At 41.2% G+C, this 19,617-nt stretch overlaps 1 protein-coding gene across 1 annotated transcript in view; it reads left to right on the top strand.

The window, feature by feature from the left end:
* The window catches only part of DCAF10 (DDB1 and CUL4 associated factor 10), a 29,224-nt gene that overhangs the window by 3,208 nt on the left and 6,399 nt on the right, over positions 1–19,617 (top strand). The window contains exons 2-6 of the mRNA XM_034773495.1: positions 3,790–3,903; positions 10,152–10,349; positions 10,848–11,050; positions 12,570–12,680; positions 15,896–16,041. Of these exons, the coding sequence (XP_034629386.1) occupies positions 3,790–3,903; positions 10,152–10,349; positions 10,848–11,050; positions 12,570–12,680; positions 15,896–16,041 (772 nt within the window). The remainder of the gene's footprint in view (positions 1–3,789; positions 3,904–10,151; positions 10,350–10,847; positions 11,051–12,569; positions 12,681–15,895; positions 16,042–19,617) is intronic.

Raw genomic sequence — 19,617 nt, forward strand, 5'->3', positions numbered from 1 at the left:
ATGATCTGATTACTATCTTGTTGCTTTTTCCACTTCCATTGACTCTAGTAGAAGATATATTACCAACAGCGAGCACTCAGTAACAATAGCAGGAAGCATTTATGGAGGATTAAGCTAGTGCTGTTTTGTGTGATGAGATAAGTTTTCTTACACTGGGACTCCTGCACTGGCATAGCTACAGTGAAACATCACTACAATCCCCTAGTGTAGATGTGCTGCACAGCTGGAATAAGTCACTTGCCAGTGTAACTACCTCAGTACAAAAGTACCCATTGTAGACAAGGCCTAAGCTACCTTTCCACATCCGATGATCCTGGGCTGATTTTGGAACCAAATTGACGCTTGGCGCAAGTCAGCAGGCACAGGACTACTGTGACTTAGGCTAGCTAGAACGTTCCCCGTGGGATCATTCTGCTGGTTGAGGATTTGGTGGAGCACATTTTCTTCTTGGCTGAAATACCCCATTGCATCAAGAATCCTCTTATGCTGGGGAAATCCTTAGCTTCCCATTTCGGGCAGCTCTAACATCAGTTTGTGTAGCTCTCTTGATGCAAAGTAAGCTTAGTAATGCTCATCATCTGGCTCAGTGACATTAAACTGATTTTAAAACCATAAATGTCTTTTGGTAGTGAAATGGGATACCCTTGACTAATGCAGAACCAGACTTCCCCAAAAGATGATGGCTGTCTTATGCTTATGTGCCTCTCTGGGATTTTTATAAATTGTCTCGCTGCCAAGTGATTGGGCAACAAAATGGCAAATGAAATTTAATGTGGATAAATGTAAAGTAATGCACATTGGAAAAAATAACTCCAACTATACATACAATATGATGGGGGCTAATTTAGCTACAAGAAGTCAGGAAAAAGATCTTGGAGTCATTGTGAATAGTTCTCTGAAAATGTCCACGCAGTGTGCAGAGGCGGTCAAAAAAGCAAACAGGATGTTAGGAATCATTAAAAAGGGGATAGAGAATAAGACTGAGAAGGTATTATTGCCCTTATATAAATCGATGGTACGCCCTCATCTTGAATACTGCGTACAGATGTGGGTCTCCTCATCTCAAAAAAGATATACTGGCACTAGAAAAGGTTCAGAAAAGGGCAACTAAAATGATAAAGGGTTTGGAACGGGTCCTATATGAGGAGAGATTAAAAAGGCTAGGACTCTTCAGCTTGGAAAAGAGGAGACTAAGGGGGGATCTGATAGAGGTATATAAAATCATGAGTGATGTGGAGAAAGTGGATAAGGAAAAGTTATTTACTTATTCCCATAATACAAGAACTAGGGGTCATCAAATGAAATTAATAGGCAGCAGGTTTAAAACAAATAAAAGGAAGTTCTTCTTCATGCAGCACACAGTCAACTTGTGGAACTCCTTACCTGAGGAGGTTGTGAAGGCTAGGACTATAACAGCGTTTAAAAGAGAACTGGATAAATTCATGGTGGTTAAGTCCATTAATGGTTATTAGCCAGGACAGGTAAGGAATGGTGTCCCTAGCCTCTGTCTGTCAGAGGGTGGAGATGAATGGCAGGAGAGAGATCACTTGATCATTGCCTGTTAGGTTCACTCCCTCTGGGGCACCTGGCATTGACCACTGTCAGTAGACAGGATACTGGGCTAGATGGACCTTTGGTCTGACCCGGTACGGCCTTTCTTATGTTCTTATTTGCTTTCCTGGTGGTATCTGTGAACATGCCCTGAAAAGGATCTTAGATTCTGAGAACAACTTTTGACAATTGTTCATGTCAGCGAACAGGTACACCTAGGCCAGTCTTCACTGCATTTACAGCAGGATAATTAACAAGTGCTAGCTATCTCTCTGTAAAACCCTAGTGGAGACAAGGCTTTGTAGTTTTTATCGCAAGGTGGGTCTCAATGAGGTGAACGGGATGCTGATCTTGCCTACGTACATTGTAGTAAAAGCTACCTGTGCTTTACCTCCACTAGGATTGTACAGTGAGATCGCTAACCCACATTAGTTTTAACCTGCTGTAAATAACTACCTTGTGGCTGTGAAGACACCCTTAGCCACAGCTAGTGACAAGTGACACATTTGCAAATAATCGTTCCTCTGACTTCTACCTGTGTTTTAAATCTTTAAGATTTACTAACCCACATCAGCTTTATTTTCTTCTAAAGTTTTAGCAATAAATGGTTGATTCCTAAAATAGCTAAGTAGTTTAAAGTTCTTAATGATGGCCAAATTCTGCTCCAAAAGTGTGGGCTTTTTTTCCCTTATGCAGAATAATTGAGAAGTTTTAACAGAGCTCCTGGAATGGTCAGATTATCCTTAAATGGCACTCTACTTGAATTTTTAAAAATTAGTCAGGTTAAAGGAATTCTGCTTTCAGACAGAGCACTCTTTAAATAGTATATCCTGAATGTTTGTTTTCTTTCCACTGACTTCAGTAGGCTTTGGATCAGGCCCCAAGTGAGCAGCTACCCAACTCAAAATTATTATAGAGAAAGGGATGAGAGCAAATTAATTTGACTTTCAGAAACAGTTGCCTGAAATGAAGTAATTCTCTGGTTTGGTTGGTATTGGTAAATGTCAAATATTTACTGGTTGATTGCTGATTACAGAACCCCTTCATGTGTATTAGTTTGAAATGATCCAAACACATACATTACAACTGGCAGGGTGGTGACACATGACCCAGATTCTAGAGTTCTCGCCTGTGTTCCAAATGTACTTATTAAGTACTACTACTGTCCATTGCATGTGTATTAGAGGTTTCTGTCTGAGGAGCTCAACGCATAAATTAATAAAGCTTCCCAGTACCCTTCCGAGAGGCATGTATTCCCATTGTATAGCTAGAGGAAGATTGTTAAATGCCCAGGGTCACACAGGAAATCTGTGATAGAGGTGAGGAATATAACCCATATCTTCACTACTACTCTTCATCCTTCTTTTCCTGTCCTTATTACAGACAATAATCCTTAACCAATCAGTGCACACTTTCCCACCTAGGAATTCCTAGGTTAGAATATAAAGTACTGTACTGATGGGGCAAAATACCCTTAAAGAACACTGTAAAACTGTACTAAAATATACCTAATTGTGTCATCAAATGTTATGAGGTAACATATCAGTTCAATAGCTATAAAAGAACCACACTGCATATAAAACACGTGGAATTAAAAAGATCATGTGATCTGTCCAGTGAATACACCAGCTGTGCATCAATGTATGCCAACAGCCAGGCTGCAGAGGAGATGGAATCTTTCTGAATAGGTAGTAGAGGAATTGATTTGGTAAGTGAGTAAGCAGTAGACCGGGGTCGGCAACCTTTCAGAAGTGGTGCGCCGAGTCTTCATTTATTCACTCTGATTTAAGGTTTTGCATGCCAGTCATACATTTGAATGTTTTTAGAAGGTCTCTTTCTATAAGTCTTTCTGTAATATATAACTAAACTAAACTATTGTTGTATGTAAAGTAAATAAGGTTTTAAAAAGGTTTAAGAAGCTTCATTTAAAATTAAATTAAAATGCAAAGCCCCCGGACCGGTGGCCAGGACCCGGGCAGTATGAATGCCACTGAAAAAGAGCTCGCGTGCCGCCATAGGTTGCCTCCCCCTGCAGTAGACCAATTTCCACTGTACAATCATGAAGTAGGAAGGGTTTGAGAAAAGGTAACTGTACAAAGCCAGTCGGAACAGTAGCCATCTGTGGAATGTGCACATTTAGCAATAGAACAGAGATGAATCAGTGACAACAGCTGTAATGGTAACTTTGCAGCCTTCATTTCTCTTTACTAAGTGCAAGATACCTCTTTTGCTTTTCAGGTCAGTGCTAACTGTTGCTTGTGAACAGACTGAGGTCCTGCTTTTTGACCCCATATCTTCAAAGCACATCAAAACTCTCTCTGAAGCTCATGAGGACTGTGTGAATAATATCAGGTTAGTATCATGGGAAACAAAACCAAACTGGGAGTAAATAGAACTCCAACATTTTTCCTAACTGTACGTGTTAATGTGTTCATGATGCTGTAGTGATATACAGATCAGTCCTCTGCCATTCTGTGCTTTTTGTCTTGTCAACAGACAATGTGGTATAACTGTACCAGTTGCCATACTGCAGTTTGTGTGTGGGGAGAAAGTTGATGGACAAGGTTACAATTAAGCACGGAATGCAATACTGAGCATGTACATACAACACACCTTTGTCCCTTTATACTTGCTTCAACCTGAGATTTAGCTAGGAGGAGGAATGTTACTGGAGCCAATGTAGTATAGTGGATAAGGGCCTGCACTGTGCATCAGGAGACCTGGGTTCTTGTCCCAGCTCTGCCACTGCTTTACTGTGTGATCTTGAGCAAATCACTTCACCTCTTTGTGCCTATTTCCCCTTCAACACTTGGTCTGTTTTTACTGTGAGTAAGCACCTTCTTCCATCCTTCCTAGAGGTGGGGATCGGACAACTCCCACCCTGAGATGGCTTTGAAAGATGGGCCAGCATGACACATGGTGGGAAAAGGGCAAGGATTGAGCTTCTCAACATGGCATTGACCTTCCTGCTAGAGCCCTTCACTCTTGTCTTTTATTTGCCTCTAGTTTATAGGTATTTGGTGTACCGTCAACTCCGCTTTTGCTTTTAGAGATCCCACCCGCTGTAAATGCGCATTCTGATACCCTGCCCTCCTTTATATTGTAAATTTCCAAACCTGGGATTCTTAAAATATTCTATTCCTGAAAAGTGACTGAGTAAAAATGGTAAATGAGGTTCTGGGTTCTGTATCACAATGATTTTCTTATCAGAAGTGCTCAGTTTACAATTAAACCTGGGGTGATTTAACCTGCCAGCCCTACAAATGCAACATGAACTCAGAGTCGAGCTGAATTCTTTCCTCTTCACACAGCAATAAACCAGACCGAGTACGCCCTCAGTGTACAACCCAGTTACCTAGGAGATCTATGGATGATGATGTGACAGAAGTAATTTTTTTTAATGTGTAAAGATAACTGACTGGAACCGAGTTGATCTGCAAGGAAGGTTAGAATTAAGCTCCCTCGCTCATAACTATGTTGGCCCGATAGAGCTAACCAGGGTCCTTTCCAGTGTATTTAGTCATGTCCCTCTTGAGTGAAAAGGTACCATTTTTACATAGTTACTGAGCAATGTAGTACTGGTTTCTATTTTGAAAAATACAACATGTTGCCGGTGTTTTATCACCATTCGTTTTCAGTGGCTTGGGGTTCTTGCCTTGCTGCAACCTCAGGAACTTTCTCTCCCCTTAAAGCCAATCCCTGCTGCACTGTCTTTCTTTATTCTGGATCTGTTTAATCGTTTCAAGCACCTCCCTTACAACAGCACAAACAGTCTGGTCATTTTCCTCTGTGCTGAAGCAAAGCAAACTCATAGATTTGAATGCCAGGAGAGATCTCTGTGCTCATAGGTGGACTTGCATTGGGTAGGTCATAGAACGTCACCCAGTGAGCCCAACAAACTTGTGGTTGAAGCAGAGCGCATATTTTTAGGAAGAATCTTGATTTAAAGACTTCCAATGATGGAGAATCTGCCACTTCCCTTTTTAAACTGTCCCATTGATTAATTACTCTTACTGTTTAAAAAAACAATCACACCTTATTTCCAGTTTGAATTTTTCTAGCTTCAGCTTCCAACCCTGGGCTCTTGTTCTGCTAGATTAAAGAACCTTCTGGTATTGGCTGTCTCCTGCCTGTGTATACTTGTAGACTGATTTAGTCAAGTCATGGGTCTGATCCAGGAGTTTTGTCTGAAGACCACAGATTATCAGGATAAAGAAGTATCACCTGATAGCATTACGTGCTTAATTTGATGACTGTAATAATCTGACTAGACCATCCATAGTCTTGCACCGCTCCCGTTTCAAAGTTGTCTTACTTGACAGAAGGTAAAGTGCCTGACTCTTTTTTCCCAATGTGTCTCCTCACTAAATAATGGAGAGCCACCATACTCATTTGCAGCAGACATTGGGTGGTGTTTATAGACTGATGCAAGTGTGTAGTACATATGCCTCGTTTCATGCATAGGTTAGTCGGTGTGCAGAGAATGAAGTACGGGGACAGCATATTGAATGGTCAGGATACTCAGGGTGGGTAAAGATCATGGTTTTCTTAAAGATTTTTTTTAATAATTTCTTTTTAAAATATATTTTTATGTTCAATTTTTTTATTTACATGTTAGTTCTTTACTTCCTGTTTTGTAGTCTTAAATTACTAAAGCTGGTATACTCATTTTAGTTAGCATCCTTTCAGACTTCAGGGACCTTTTTTTCTTCTAAGAACTTTTGCACTTAATCTTTGTCCGTGCTGAAAAAGAAAAATCTGGGGCCTCACTGGCATATTTACTCTGTGACCAACCCAAAATCAGACATAAAACTGATATGCAAATGCCTGTAAATATAGCACAGGCTAACACCACCTTCCTATATATTGAACTCGTATAAGCCAAAAAAGCTGAAATGTTTTGACCAGGTTATGCTACTTCATCGGGGTTTGCAACCTGAAGTCAATGGGATTTAGGATTTTTGGAAAAATCCCACTTTTACATGCCTAAATATAGGTTTAGGAGCCTAGGCCCTGCTTTTGGAAACTGGCCAGTGTATTAGTTAATAACTGTTAAATGGGTCGGAAGTCTAAATAACTTTTTCACTGTCAACGTGGAGCAATTTTGTTTTCGAGTGACCGATTTTGACACTAATGCTTTCAATAAAGCTATCCCTGATGCTGCGGGCACTTGCGCACATGCAATGTAACTTTAACTACATTGATAGTCCCACTGAAGCCATTGGGACAAGTCATGTGGGTAAAGTTGTTATCGTCAGCATTTGCAGGATCCAGACCTTCACTTTCAATATTCTGTGTTTTTTGCCTCCAGCAGTTTTGTGACATTGCAGTGATACAGTACTAACAGTGGCATTTAGAAAAACAGCACTTATAAATTAGTTCACTTTAAATTTTAATCTAAAGTTGCAGGAGCACAAATTTTAAAATTAGTTTTACAAAGCCTCAAACCTGATTTAAATCGATGACTTTTTAGAAAAAATCCAGTGGCTTAAATCACCTTGACTTTATATTATTCCACCCTGAGAATAACTAACTATTGAATTGCCATGTTCACTGTTGAGTCCAGCCTGTGCACTGAGTGAGGCAGGGGTCCTGCGCGGGAAAAGTGTGCGGATGTCATTAAAGACCATATCATAATTCAGAGGAACGAAGGGGTGGAGTTCCAGCTGTGCAGACATTCCATGGCTCTTGAGTGCTTCACTACACAACTCGATCTTTTAGTGCAGACGTTTTGGTATGGAATTATTTAAGATCTTAAATTGCTTTTTGTGGAGGGAAGTGATAAGGAGGGGATGAAATTGTAGGACCAAGTAGGGAGAGGCTGGAGGAAGATGGGGAGAAAGGCCAAGAAACTAGAAGAATGAGGTTAGCAGAAGTTAGTGATTGGAGAAAGGTGGGAGGAAGGTAGACCTGATCTCCTATGATGGCAAAGCCAAGGAGCAAATTGCACAGGTCTGTCTCATTCCTGTTACCGTTTTTTTTAAATCTGTGTTCAATCCTGTACAGAGCTCCCTCTGCTGGCTTTTGTAGCCACGGTGAGCAATATTCCCAGAGTTTTACTGTCTTCATGCTGGTCCCTGCAATAGGCAGTGAAGGAAACTACAGACAAAACCAGTAGGGACTGAAGTGTTCGCATTCAAGATTCTGGGGATATTACAAACACTCTGGATCAATAAAAAGAAACAAAGCCAAAACCTCTGTAGTGTCTTTAAACATTTTCATGAGTCGCAGTAAAAAGGAAATACTAAGCTAGGAGGATAAAAGTGATATTTCACTATATCATGATCAGCTCTTCGCTGGACTAACTCTCCGGTATTGTTGAAAGGCATCTTTATAAGCTTCTCTGCCAATTTTGGGCCAGATTTTCAGAAATTCTTGTAATCAAGGTAGTAATGCAATTACCCTGGGTGTCAGAGTACAACCATGGCCCAGCCCAGATTTAGTTAGTTGTGTGGCAGCGCTTCTGAAAATTTGACTACTGTTAACTTTCTTCAGTCACCAAAACTTTGAAACAATCTGCTTTGTCAGTAATATTATAGGTCACAATGAGGTGAGGTCTCCTTGTGCTTGGGTCAAAATCCCTTACTAATTTACTTGGCTATTTTAGTGACAGTGGTGTGCTGTATAAAACCCCAAAGAGTTTGTGACTTAGCCAGAAAATATTTCAGGCATAAAATGCACTGTCTAGCTCCGCTAGGTGAGTCCCTTTTACAGTGGGACAGGGTTTAATAATGGGCTAATATTGGTAGGCTTCACAGAAAATGCGTTTTTTTTTTTTTTTTTTTTTTTTTTTTAAAGGAGGGATTTGAATGGAGAGAAGCTAGTGATTTTTGTCCAGCAGGGATGGAAGGGACAGCATGGGAGGAAGAGTCAAAGGAAGTGGTAAGGAGGGAGGGGCAAAAAGAGTAAAGAACAGTACCATGTCATCTCAATTCAGTGAAACCTACTAGAATCTCAAGTGTGAAGACGAGGACTCCTGTATCTTTCAGCACTCTGCCTGCTGACAAAAGTGGAGCTGTTCTGAAACCAAAGTGAAGGCTGGAGGTCTAAATGAAATTTGACAGCCTTGAGAATATCCCTCCTAATAAAGAGGCTTCCCGATGGGTGTCTCTTACTAATGGTGGTCTGAAAGCTGGCTGGTCACGTGATGCTAATTTCTAGCTTTCACCTGCTAAACTGTACAAAAATGCAGGTAAAAATACAGTCAATCCTTTCCTAGCATCTTCCACACAAGCAATTGCTTTAGTTGCCCCAGGGATGACAGGCTATATAGTACAGTGTTGGGTGCTTATATATATAATCTGTAAAGAAATAAATGACTATTTTAATAGTATTTGTTTCACCATTAGTTAAGAAATTTATTTTATTCCCCTGCCCAAAAAGTATTTGGGGGCGGGGGGAGATCAATGTCACCAGTGCTACCTGAGACACATTTTGGGCCGCTTTCCTGTTTTAGTGGCAAGCCTTATAAATCCAATAAACACTTACCGCACATCTTCCATGGCAGTTTGGCTTGCAGTGGCTTCATTCCATATGTCTATTAAAAGGCCAGCCATTATGCTGCAATCTGCTAAAGATATGGTAGCAAGAAGTGGGACATGGAGGGACTCGGGGGGGCGGGACGATGGTCATTGCACTCAAAGCCAATGTACAGCGATGTGGCCGCAAGTGCTAATGATGTATAAACAGACCAGTCTCAAATGGGAGCAGGGAGTGGCAATACATCTGTGTTTGGCATTGGCGTGACCATTACTGGAATGCTGTATCCCACTCTGGTATCTACAATTCAAGAAGGCTGTTGATAAATTGGAGAAGGTGCAGAGAAGAGCCACAAGAATGATTTACAGAATGGAAAACATCTTGTAGTGAGAGACTCAAAAAGCTCAATCTATTCTGCTTAATAAAGAGTAGGTTAAGGGGGGTGACTTGACTAGTGTGTAAGTACCTACGTGGGTAACAGAAATTTGATAATGGACTCTTCAGGCTAGCACACAAAGGTATAACAAGATCCAATGGCTGGAAGTTGAAGCTAAACAACTTCAGATGGAATTTTAACAATGAGGGTAATTAAACATTGGGACAGCTTATCAAGCATTGTGGTGGATTCTCCATCACTGGAAATCTCTAAAATCAAGTCTGGATGCTTTTCTAAAATATATGGCTGGTTCAAACAGGAATTAATTCAGGAAAGGCCTGTGGCATGTTCAGACTAGGTGATCACAATGGTCCCTTCTGGCCTGATAATCTGTGAAAACCACCAATGGGACATCCCTGAGACAGTCTTTAAGATGTGGTCCATGCTATGAAAAAATATTGCCCTCCCCTGCTCTATTTCCATAGATCTTGTTAGCTGCTCTCTTTAGTTTGTCCCTGGCAATGGAATATGAAACTGATACTTATGTTTTTGCCACAAAAAGAGTGGTAAGAGTCACATCACTAAACTGTCTGCTACTGCAAACTATCAGTCCTTTGTGTGTAGCTTTATTTTTATAAATCATAATTCTCAGTTCAGGAATAACTAAGTCTGAAACACCTTAGACACACAAGGCAGACAAGCCTGTGCTTGCTTTACAATATTTAACTGTCTGTCAACTTCACAGGTTTCTGGATAATCGACTGTTTGCAACTTGCTCTGATGACACTACGATAGCACTTTGGGATCTGAGAAAGCTAAACACAAAAGTGTGCACTTTACATGGTCACACGAGCTGGGTGAAGAACATTGAATATGACACCAATACCAGACTACTAGTAACATCAGGGTTTGATGGCAATGTGATCATTTGGGACACCAACAGGTATGTGAGTATGGGTTATGAATGGTCATTAAATATATGAACTGTGGTAGGGTTCTTTTAAAATAGATACATTCATCTTGGATGAAACTCTATTGCTCTGAATGGAAACTTAATACATGCTTAAATTCTGTCACTGATTGCTCATCAGCCAATGGTGACAATCAAGAATTAGGACTGCCTTATTGGGATGAAGATCTAACAACTCAAAGGAGGCTGTGTAGGTCAGATTGAAACAAAGCTGAAAATGTGCTATATCGTTCTAGAAATTCAAGTGTGCACGTCGCGGATTCCCACCCTCCTTATAAAGTCCAGTTTAAATGAGATCCAAAAGAGAGTGTACAAATGGTGAATGCGTCAGTGGGGGACACACAGTGCCCAGCACATTGAAAATCAGCTCATGTGTTTATGAATTGACCTGTGGATTTCAGAATCTAACTTTAGGCTCCTGTTTTTGCCAATCTTGACCCTAATAATCTCTCTCATTTTTGCACTGTCCAGGTGCACCGAAGAAGGATGTCCTCACAAGAAGTTTTTTCACACCCGTTTTCTCATGCGGATGAGACTGACACCAGACTGTTCAAAAATGTTGATCTCCACTTCCTCTGGGTATCTTCTGATTTTGCATGACCTTGATTTAACCAAGTCCTTAGAGGTTGGCAGCTATCCAATATTAAGAGCCAGAAGAACTACATCAAGTTCAGGTGAATTCTTGTCAGTAAAAATCTGTACTCTGTGATCCATTGATAGAGGTATTTGTATACTGTTCCCTTAGGCCTGGTCTACACTGCGCGGGGGATCGACCTAAGATACGCAACTTCAGCTATGAGAATAGCGTAGCTGAAGTTGACATATCTTAGGTTGACTTACCTCGCGTCCCCACGGCGTGGGATCGACTGCCGCTGCTCCCCCGTCGACTCCGCTTCCACCTCTCGCTGAGGTGGAGTACAGGAGTTGACGGCAGAGCGATCAGGGATCACTAGACGCGATAGATCGATCACTACCCGCCGATCCGGTGGGTAGCGTAGACGTGCCCTTAGAGGCGTGGCTAAGAAGATTCTAGCAGGAAAGTGGCACTATGATAGCTATTTTACCTTGTTCCAGAGTGACTCTGGCCTGTAGTTAAGCTGACTGAAGTCCCCATATAGACAGCACCAGATGAGTCAAACAACAAAATTTTTCCACTGACCAAGCTTGCCTCTTGCGGAGGAGGTTGCCAGTGCTGATGGGGGAATCCCTCCCATTGGTGTAGGTAATGTCTGCGCTGAAGCGTTGCTAGCATTTTAAGTGTAGATAAGCCTTAATAGGTTACACCAGAGTGCTCAAACGTGAAATAACTAATGTGGGAGACTATTTCCTATTGGTCTGTAACATGGGTGCTGTGGAATACTTAGTAGCAGGATTCAGAGAACTCAGCAACAGGAAATTCTGTGGTTCATTTTGCCACATTGCAAGAACTTAACAAAATAGTCCCCCAAATTAAAAATGTACTCTGCACCTCCCTTCCTGTTTGGTGTCAGTCATTTTTGTCTTAGCAGAGCTACTATAGGCTGCCCAGTGATCAAGACAAGGTAACCTACTAAACATGCAGTGCTGCTCTGAAAAGGGACTTTATAAATGGCATAATGGGGCTTCATGTTATTTCCTAGCAAATTTGCTGTAGTTACTAGTGAATGGAGCAGATTTTTTTCTAATGGCGATCTGCCATTCATACAGACCCTGAATCCAAGTTGAATTTTGTTGTTTGACTCATCAGCCCCAGTGGCAAAGATGCTGCAGGTCAGGCCCTGACCCGAGTTGCACCTGTGAAGCCTCAGTCTAAATGGAGTTGCACAGGTGTGACTGAGGGACTGTTTTACCTTTCAGCATCCATTACTGCAGAAGCATGAGCAGGAGAGACCCCAGTGCCCGACTCTGAGACTCCAGGTTGAGTTTGTAGAGCTGGCAGTTAGTTTACTTGTATCAGACGCAAACATGGACCCATAATGGTACTTCTAGGGTTGTTGTTCAGAGAAGAGCCACACTTCAAATTGAAGAGAGTGCCCTGAACACTAGCTCATTTTGGGTTAGGGTTAGTGGTCTGGTGCTCAACGGGTCATTAGAGAGACATATTTGATCAGGGCTGTGCTGGTTTACATTCAGAGGAGGTTAAAGTGAGACACATACAAAGCAAAAGCGCTTCTCCCATCTGTCAGATTTACATGGGTGTTACTCTGGTTTCAGACACGACAGCTACCAGTTCATCTGGTCCTAGAACTGTGGGTTCACCATGTCACCAGAATGATTCCGGTCCATTGTCCGAGAAACACCTGTCCCGACCCTCCCAACGAGAAGGTATGTTAAGACTAGAATAAAACGCATAGGTTCTTATGTGTAAGTGGGTCCAGTGTGTAGCCAAAATGTAAAAGTGAATAAATAGTGTGTACTTTTTTAAGTTTTATGTACTTTCCTACCTCTTATTGCTTAGGCTATTTTAAAAATCTCACTAGGTTTTCCACAAATTCAGTACTGTACATCACAGTATATAGAATGGTGATGTCCGGAGTTCTAATTTTGTTGCTTTCAGATTTCAAAAGGGAAACCAGACACTTGTTTTACATTTTACATTAATGCATAATATGCGGACAAATGGATGAGAGTCCAGGGGGGGGGAGACAAAAAAAAAAAGAGGTTTAGAAAACATGACTTATGAGGAAAGGTTAGGGTTGAAAGAATTGGCATGTTTAGCCTAGAGAAGAAAAGGCTGAGGGAGAACATAAGTCTTCAAGTGTGTAAAAGGTTGTTATAAAGATCACTTGTTCTCCACTGAAGGAAAGACATTAAGTAATTGACTTAATCTGCAGCAAGTAAGATTTAGGTTAGACATTAGGAAAAACTTCCTAACTCTAAGGATATGTAAGCATGGAACCAAGGGAGGTTATTGAATTCCAGTCGTTGGGGATTTTTAAGAACAAGTTAGCAAAAACTGTCAGAGATGATCTGCCTCAGTGCAGGGGACTGGACTAGATGACCTATCGAGGTCCCTTCCAGTCCTACATTTCAATGATTCTATGACATAAGCACTGTTATGCATATGATGAAATCACAATTATTTTTTGATTGTGCAGTATTTCTCAGTGCTGCTTATTCATTTGAGTAGTTGGGGCATTTATGCCATGATTGCTAGAGGAAGAAATACAGCTTCTTTTAGTAAATGGAAGCAGTTTTGAAAGAATTTACACTTGGAAAAGTGATTGTGTAAAAATAACATCTTACTCAGTAGAACTACTCCCCGCTGCTTGTATGTTCAGTTTCTTCTGTTGGCTTTAGTAACAGAAAAAAACCCATTTACTGCTTCTCTTAACTATGCTGAGCTAACCAGGTGGAGTGAGACAGATTCTATTTGTCCTTGGGCATCAACAGAATTGGCCATGAAATTCCATGTAGACCTCTACAAACCTATTAAAGTGGGAGAGACATAGGGTGGCTTCATGCTTTGCACACTGGACTGGGACTCAGGAGAGTCACTGCTCTGCCAGAGACAGTGTGTGACCTTGGGCAAGTCACTAAATCTTTGTGTGTAGGGCTGGAGGGGCCTTGAGAGGTCATCTAGTCCAGCCTCCTTTCCCCACTTCCATCCCACACTGAGGCAGAACCAGGTATCCCTGGCAGATGTTTGTCCAACCTGCTCTTAAAAGCTCCCATGATGGGGATTCCACAGCTTCCCTTGGTACCTATGCCGGTGCTTAACTATCCTTAATTAGAAAGTTTCTCCTAATACTGTATCTAACCTAAATTATCTTTGCTGCAGGTTAAGCCCAGTACGTCTTGTCCTACCTTCAGTGGACATGGAGAACTTCTTCTCTATAACAGCCCTTAACATGTTTGAAGAGTGTTATCAGGTCACCCTTCAGTCTCCTTGACTCATGACTAAACATGCCCTGTTTTTACCCTTTCCTCAGGTTTTCTAAGCCTTTGATCATTTTTTGTTGCTCTCCTATGAACTATCTCCACTTTGCCCATATGTTTCCTAACGGGTGGGGACTAGAATTGGACGCAGTGAGGCCTCCCCAGTGCCAAGTAGAGTGGGACAATCCTCTCCCGTGTCTTACAAAACTCCTGTTGCACCCCAGAATGATAGTTGCCTTTTTCACAACTGTATCAGTTGTTTACTCATGTTCACTTTGTGATCCACTGTAACCCCTGATCCCTTTCAGCGGTACTGCCATCTAGCCAGTTATTCCATGTATTCACGCACTTGATTTTTTTCCCCCCTAAATGTAGGATTTTTTTTTACTTCACTGAATTTCATCTTGTTGCTTTCAGACCAATTCTCGAATTTGTCATGGTCATTTTGAATTCCAATCCTGTCCTCCAAAGTGCTTACAACCCCTTCCAGCTCGGTGTTATCTGCAAATTTTATAAGCATACTCTCCACTCCATTATTCAAGTCATTAATGAAAATGTTGAATAGTACCAGGCCTAGGACTGACCTCTCTGGAATCCCATTAGAGTTACCCCCCAACTTGACAGAGCAGTTATCAATGGCTTGCGTTGAGTATGGTCTTTCAAACAGTTATGCATGCACCTTATAATAAATTCATCTAGACCACATTTCCCTAGTTTGCTTATTAAAATGTCATGTGGGACGGTATCAAAAGCGTTGCTGAAATCAAGATCTACCACATCTGCTGCTTATCCCTATCTAGTAGGCCAGTTACCCTATTGTGAAAGGAAATTAGGTTGGTTTGGCATGATTTGTTTTTGACAAATCCATATTAGCTGTTACTTATTACCCTGTTATCCTCTAGGTGTTTGCGAATGGATTGTTTAATAATTTGTTCCATTGTCTTTCCATATATCCGTTCACCTGTAAAATAGGGATAGCGTTGAGGATAAAGTCACTAATGACTGTGCAGTGCTCAGATGTTATGGTGATGTGAGGGTTGGTTATATGAGTACCTAAATGTGAGGGCAGAATCTGCCTGCAGAACCTTTTAGTGGTGAGCAACAAAAAGGAAAGAACCCAGTTTGAGATTCAGATCCCAGATTGCACGGCTCGCAATAATATAAACATTGTTTACTTGTGAACTCAGCAAGGTTGATACAGGAAGTCACTCCTTCCAATGCCCATTTTAGTGTTACTTTGGAACTGTGCTCTTTAAAAATATCTTGCAATGACAATGAAAAGCTGAACGTATGTGTGATATCCTCTATCTTTGCATATTAATGTCATCTGAGCTGGGTTCACACAGACTTCTTAAAAGATACGTTGTCAGAGCAGAATCAGGACTGGTGTTCTCTTGCTGCTCTGCCACTGACTAATTGTACCCTTCAGCAAGTTAAGTAAACTGAGGCAGAAATTATGTATCTGTGGAACTGGTATAAATACTACTTAGGGTGGTTAAATTTTGTGTTAAAGCACTTACTCTCTTACAGTGTGATGTAAGTTTCAAAAATGTATTTTTCATTTGATTGTGTTTTGCTATGTAGAGTTGGTCAATAGTGAAAAGAGATGGGAACTGTTATGTAGTGATACTGTGTGACTTGTGGTTGGTATCTCTCCCTAGGTGGATCTCCACGAAATAGTCTTGAGGTTTTAACACCAGAAGTTCCTGGAGAAAGGGACCGTGGTAATTGCATTACATCGCTGCAGCTCCATCCCAAAGGATGGGCTACTCTTCTTCGGTGCTCAAGTAATACAGATGACCAGGAGGTAAAACAAACAAACAAAAACTATGGCACGTACTTAAAAACTTAGCACTTAGAATAAGAAGTGTCAGATCCTAGAACTGCATATCAAATTCCTTAATTGCAGGCGAACATGGATTTTGCATCTCCGTGATTGACAGTGGATTGACTTTTTTTTGGTTGCAATACACTGTTTTGGATTGAATTAGCAATAGGGTGACTAGTTGGTATTCAATTTATGCCATTTTCCTAACCTTTGCATTGGTATCTTTAGGAGTGATAGGAAGCTAATAGTAATATGGGGAATCACTTGCTTTTCCTGACCACCATAGCATGCCTGTCTCCAGGAGATTTGCAGTTGGAATGTTTGTCCCATTCCATTTGTCGCCTGGCATGCAGGTGAGCGCAGTGATTGGGTAGGCAGCCTGCATTTCAGTCTGAATGTGACCAGTAAGGTCACGATCAAGAAAGAGGAGTTTGAGCTGAGAATTTCTCACTCTGACAATCTGGAAGAAAGAGTTTACAGTTTCTCAGGGTAACAAGGACTTCAGGCTGTGCTATCATCAGTATGAGTAGCCTGCCATGATGTGCAATAGGTAAACAAAAGCTGCACCTGAGAGCCCCAAAGGGCTTCAACTGAGCTACTTAAAGACAGGCAAAGGTGAACTGTGAAAACACTTGGAGCCAGGAAAAAATGTGCTGCCCTTGCGTGAGAGAGCAAACAGCGCAATGGTGCATACCCAGAATTATCAAGTGTTCTTAAGTCAGATCATAGCATACCACCTCTTCTTGTCATTCCTGGTATTTTGCAGGGAAGAAGCATGTGCTAGCAAGTTGAATCACTGACAGACATTACAGGTGTGCTTCATGCAGGACACCAGGAACTCAACACCACAGACCAGGATGACCAAGATTTGTTTTTAAATGCAGGTTTTGCCTTCAGGCTTTTGGTGGAGAAAACCACTCCTGCAAATCCAGAAGCTTGTCTAAAGAGCCTGAGAGGCTTCAGATTGCACCATTGATCTGAATAATTGTGCGGACATTAAAACCTAAAGGAGCGTTCATAATAGTGTGGGGTGTTTATATACGTGATACAGCTTTGTATTCACAATACTTGGCTAAGCCAACAGTCTGTAGCAATTGTGATTCCTTACCAGTAGAAAATTTGTTGGATGTCCTAAGTGCTCGACAACAGCAGGTCCTAAATATCAGAGTATATTCCTGTTGGAGGTTATCAAGAGATCTTAATTATCTGCTTATAAGAGAGAGGCTTGTGTGCGCTGCTCTAAGAAATCTGATGTTACACGGCTGGCTCCTTAGCAGAATATCAGTGGATCAATGAATACCCTTCTGGAGAGATTTTGGTGGTAGAAATTAGCATCTTGGTGTAAAAACACCATCATAGAGTTTAGGGCCAGAAAGGGAGCATTAGATAATCTTATCTGATCTGCAGTATATCACAGGCCATTAAACTTTTATCCAGTTACCCCTGTGTTGAGCCTGATAGCTAAACGCAAGTTAAAGCAGATCTTCCAGAAATCCATCCAGTGCAGAACATGCAGAGCTATCGTTTGTGAGCCACGGATTCCATCCGCTAGCAACCTTCTCCAGCTTTGAAATGGTGAAAATAAAATTGTCCCTGAAATCTCCTTGCTATTGCAGGGTTGGGCTGCAGCTTGCCTGAGTAGTGTGCTAGGAGACCGACGGCATATATTCAGGTCACTTTCTAAGAACAAAAAAGGCTTATTTTTAATAACACTTGCCAGTGATAAACCAGCATTGTTTAGCTCCATCTGACACGTTTTGCATTGGAATGGCTTTGTTCCGTACCAAAGCAACGTTCACGTTCTGCAAGTGTCTTGCAAAGTAATTACTGGAAGCTTGGCAGACTTACACTGAGATGGATAATGACTAGTCTATGAATAGACAATCAAACCATTGTAAGCTACATTGTGTTAATTCACACTAAAAAGTACTTCTGAAAACGCAGATAACTGAGTTTCCTTGGCTTATTCAATGTGAGTGGCCTTATTGTAACTTTTGCAAGAAACCAGTTTCTAACTAGGACCCGTAGCTGCCTCATTCTTTCCTGTGGACATTTACATAAAGAACTGGACTCGGATCCACACATTATGACTTTCATCGAAAAATTGTTACAGGTTGCTTTCCCAGCTTCGCTCCACACATCTCATTACATGGCAGTTGGAAATCATGAACATTCGTCCAAGCTTAAGTCCCAGTGGTGTAAACTCCAACTTGTCATAAGCTTAAGAAAAAAAACCCTCACCACCCTTAGGTGCTTATGCTGCAAATTAAAATTCTCTACTGCTGGCTAGTCAGGACAAGCAGAATACAGAGCTGCCCATAAGGGACAAGCATTAGTACTTCAAGAGTGAGCTCCTTTACAATGCAGTCAGAGGTGCCTAGATACAGGATTGCCTTCCCCTATCTATATAGGGGCAAAGAAACATCCAAAATAAATGGATGTTTATTGGATAAGCATAAAGGATGGAAAGGCTTTTCCAAAAGGGTTTGATGATGCAGCAGGTAGCTTAGTTACAAAAGAAGTTGGTAATGATACAACCCATATGAGACTGCATGGACAGATTCATGACTCGGGTCAGTTCAGTATAGTGAATTGTTCCTCTTACCTGTTTGCTGAATAACTAAAGGCAGCTTCTACATCCTCTACAAGGGTACAACCAGCTTCCTTTGTGAATGGTCTTGTGGGTGCTTCAGTAGATTAGTCTTGAGGATAATGAATAGAGTATCCTTCTCGTCGTTTTCAGAGGGAGACCGAGCGCTGACCTTCTGTTAAAGCATAACCTTTTCCTCACAGTTTCATGAGTAGGATACAAAGCTTTGCCAGATTAAGATATAATCAGGTGCTATATAGTTGTTTTTTTACAAATATTGGCATCTCTAAACCTAGCACCTTGCATTGTGTTTTCCTCACAGCACTTCAATGAATTGTTGCAAAAAGTGAAATTCACATTCTAAATTTAAAGACTTTTATGTTGTGTGCTACAAAATTGCATTTGAGTAGAGGTGATTTCAGAGCACTGGTAAAATTTTCAGTGTTTTGCATTAATATCTGATTTATATCCACAATTTAAACCCAATCCTGCAAAAATGTAAGTACATGCTTCACTTTAACCACAAGTAGTGCCGTTTGAGTTCAGTGAGATTGCTCATGTGAATAAAGTCACATGGGCATGTCTTTTCAGAATCAGTACCTTAAATGTGAATTGCAGTGACCTGTTTAGTAGCCCAACAAATACAAAAAGTACAACCTTGTCCTCTCCCTAACTTTAACCGCAAAGTACCAGAGTGGTTTTCTCTCTTGTTCAGCAGTAGTTTGAGAAGCACTCAGTATGAATGAATGCCTTTTCCTAGGATACAGTTCTAGATTGCCACCATTTGGATTAGTGTTGGCTGGGACGAATGTACATATCGACATACTGGCAGTGATCTTCCTACAAAAGCTTTCTCTCTTTTCTTCTAAGTGTTTTTCCAATTTGTGTTGCGGTTCAAACAGTGCAGAAATTCCAGTGTCTAATCATGAGTCACTGCATCACAATTCCAGTTGAGCCTCTATTTC

Source organism: Trachemys scripta, chromosome 6, assembly GCF_013100865.1.
Source record: "Trachemys scripta elegans isolate TJP31775 chromosome 6, CAS_Tse_1.0, whole genome shotgun sequence".
In the NCBI taxonomy this organism is placed as follows: domain Eukaryota; kingdom Metazoa; phylum Chordata; order Testudines; family Emydidae; genus Trachemys; species Trachemys scripta.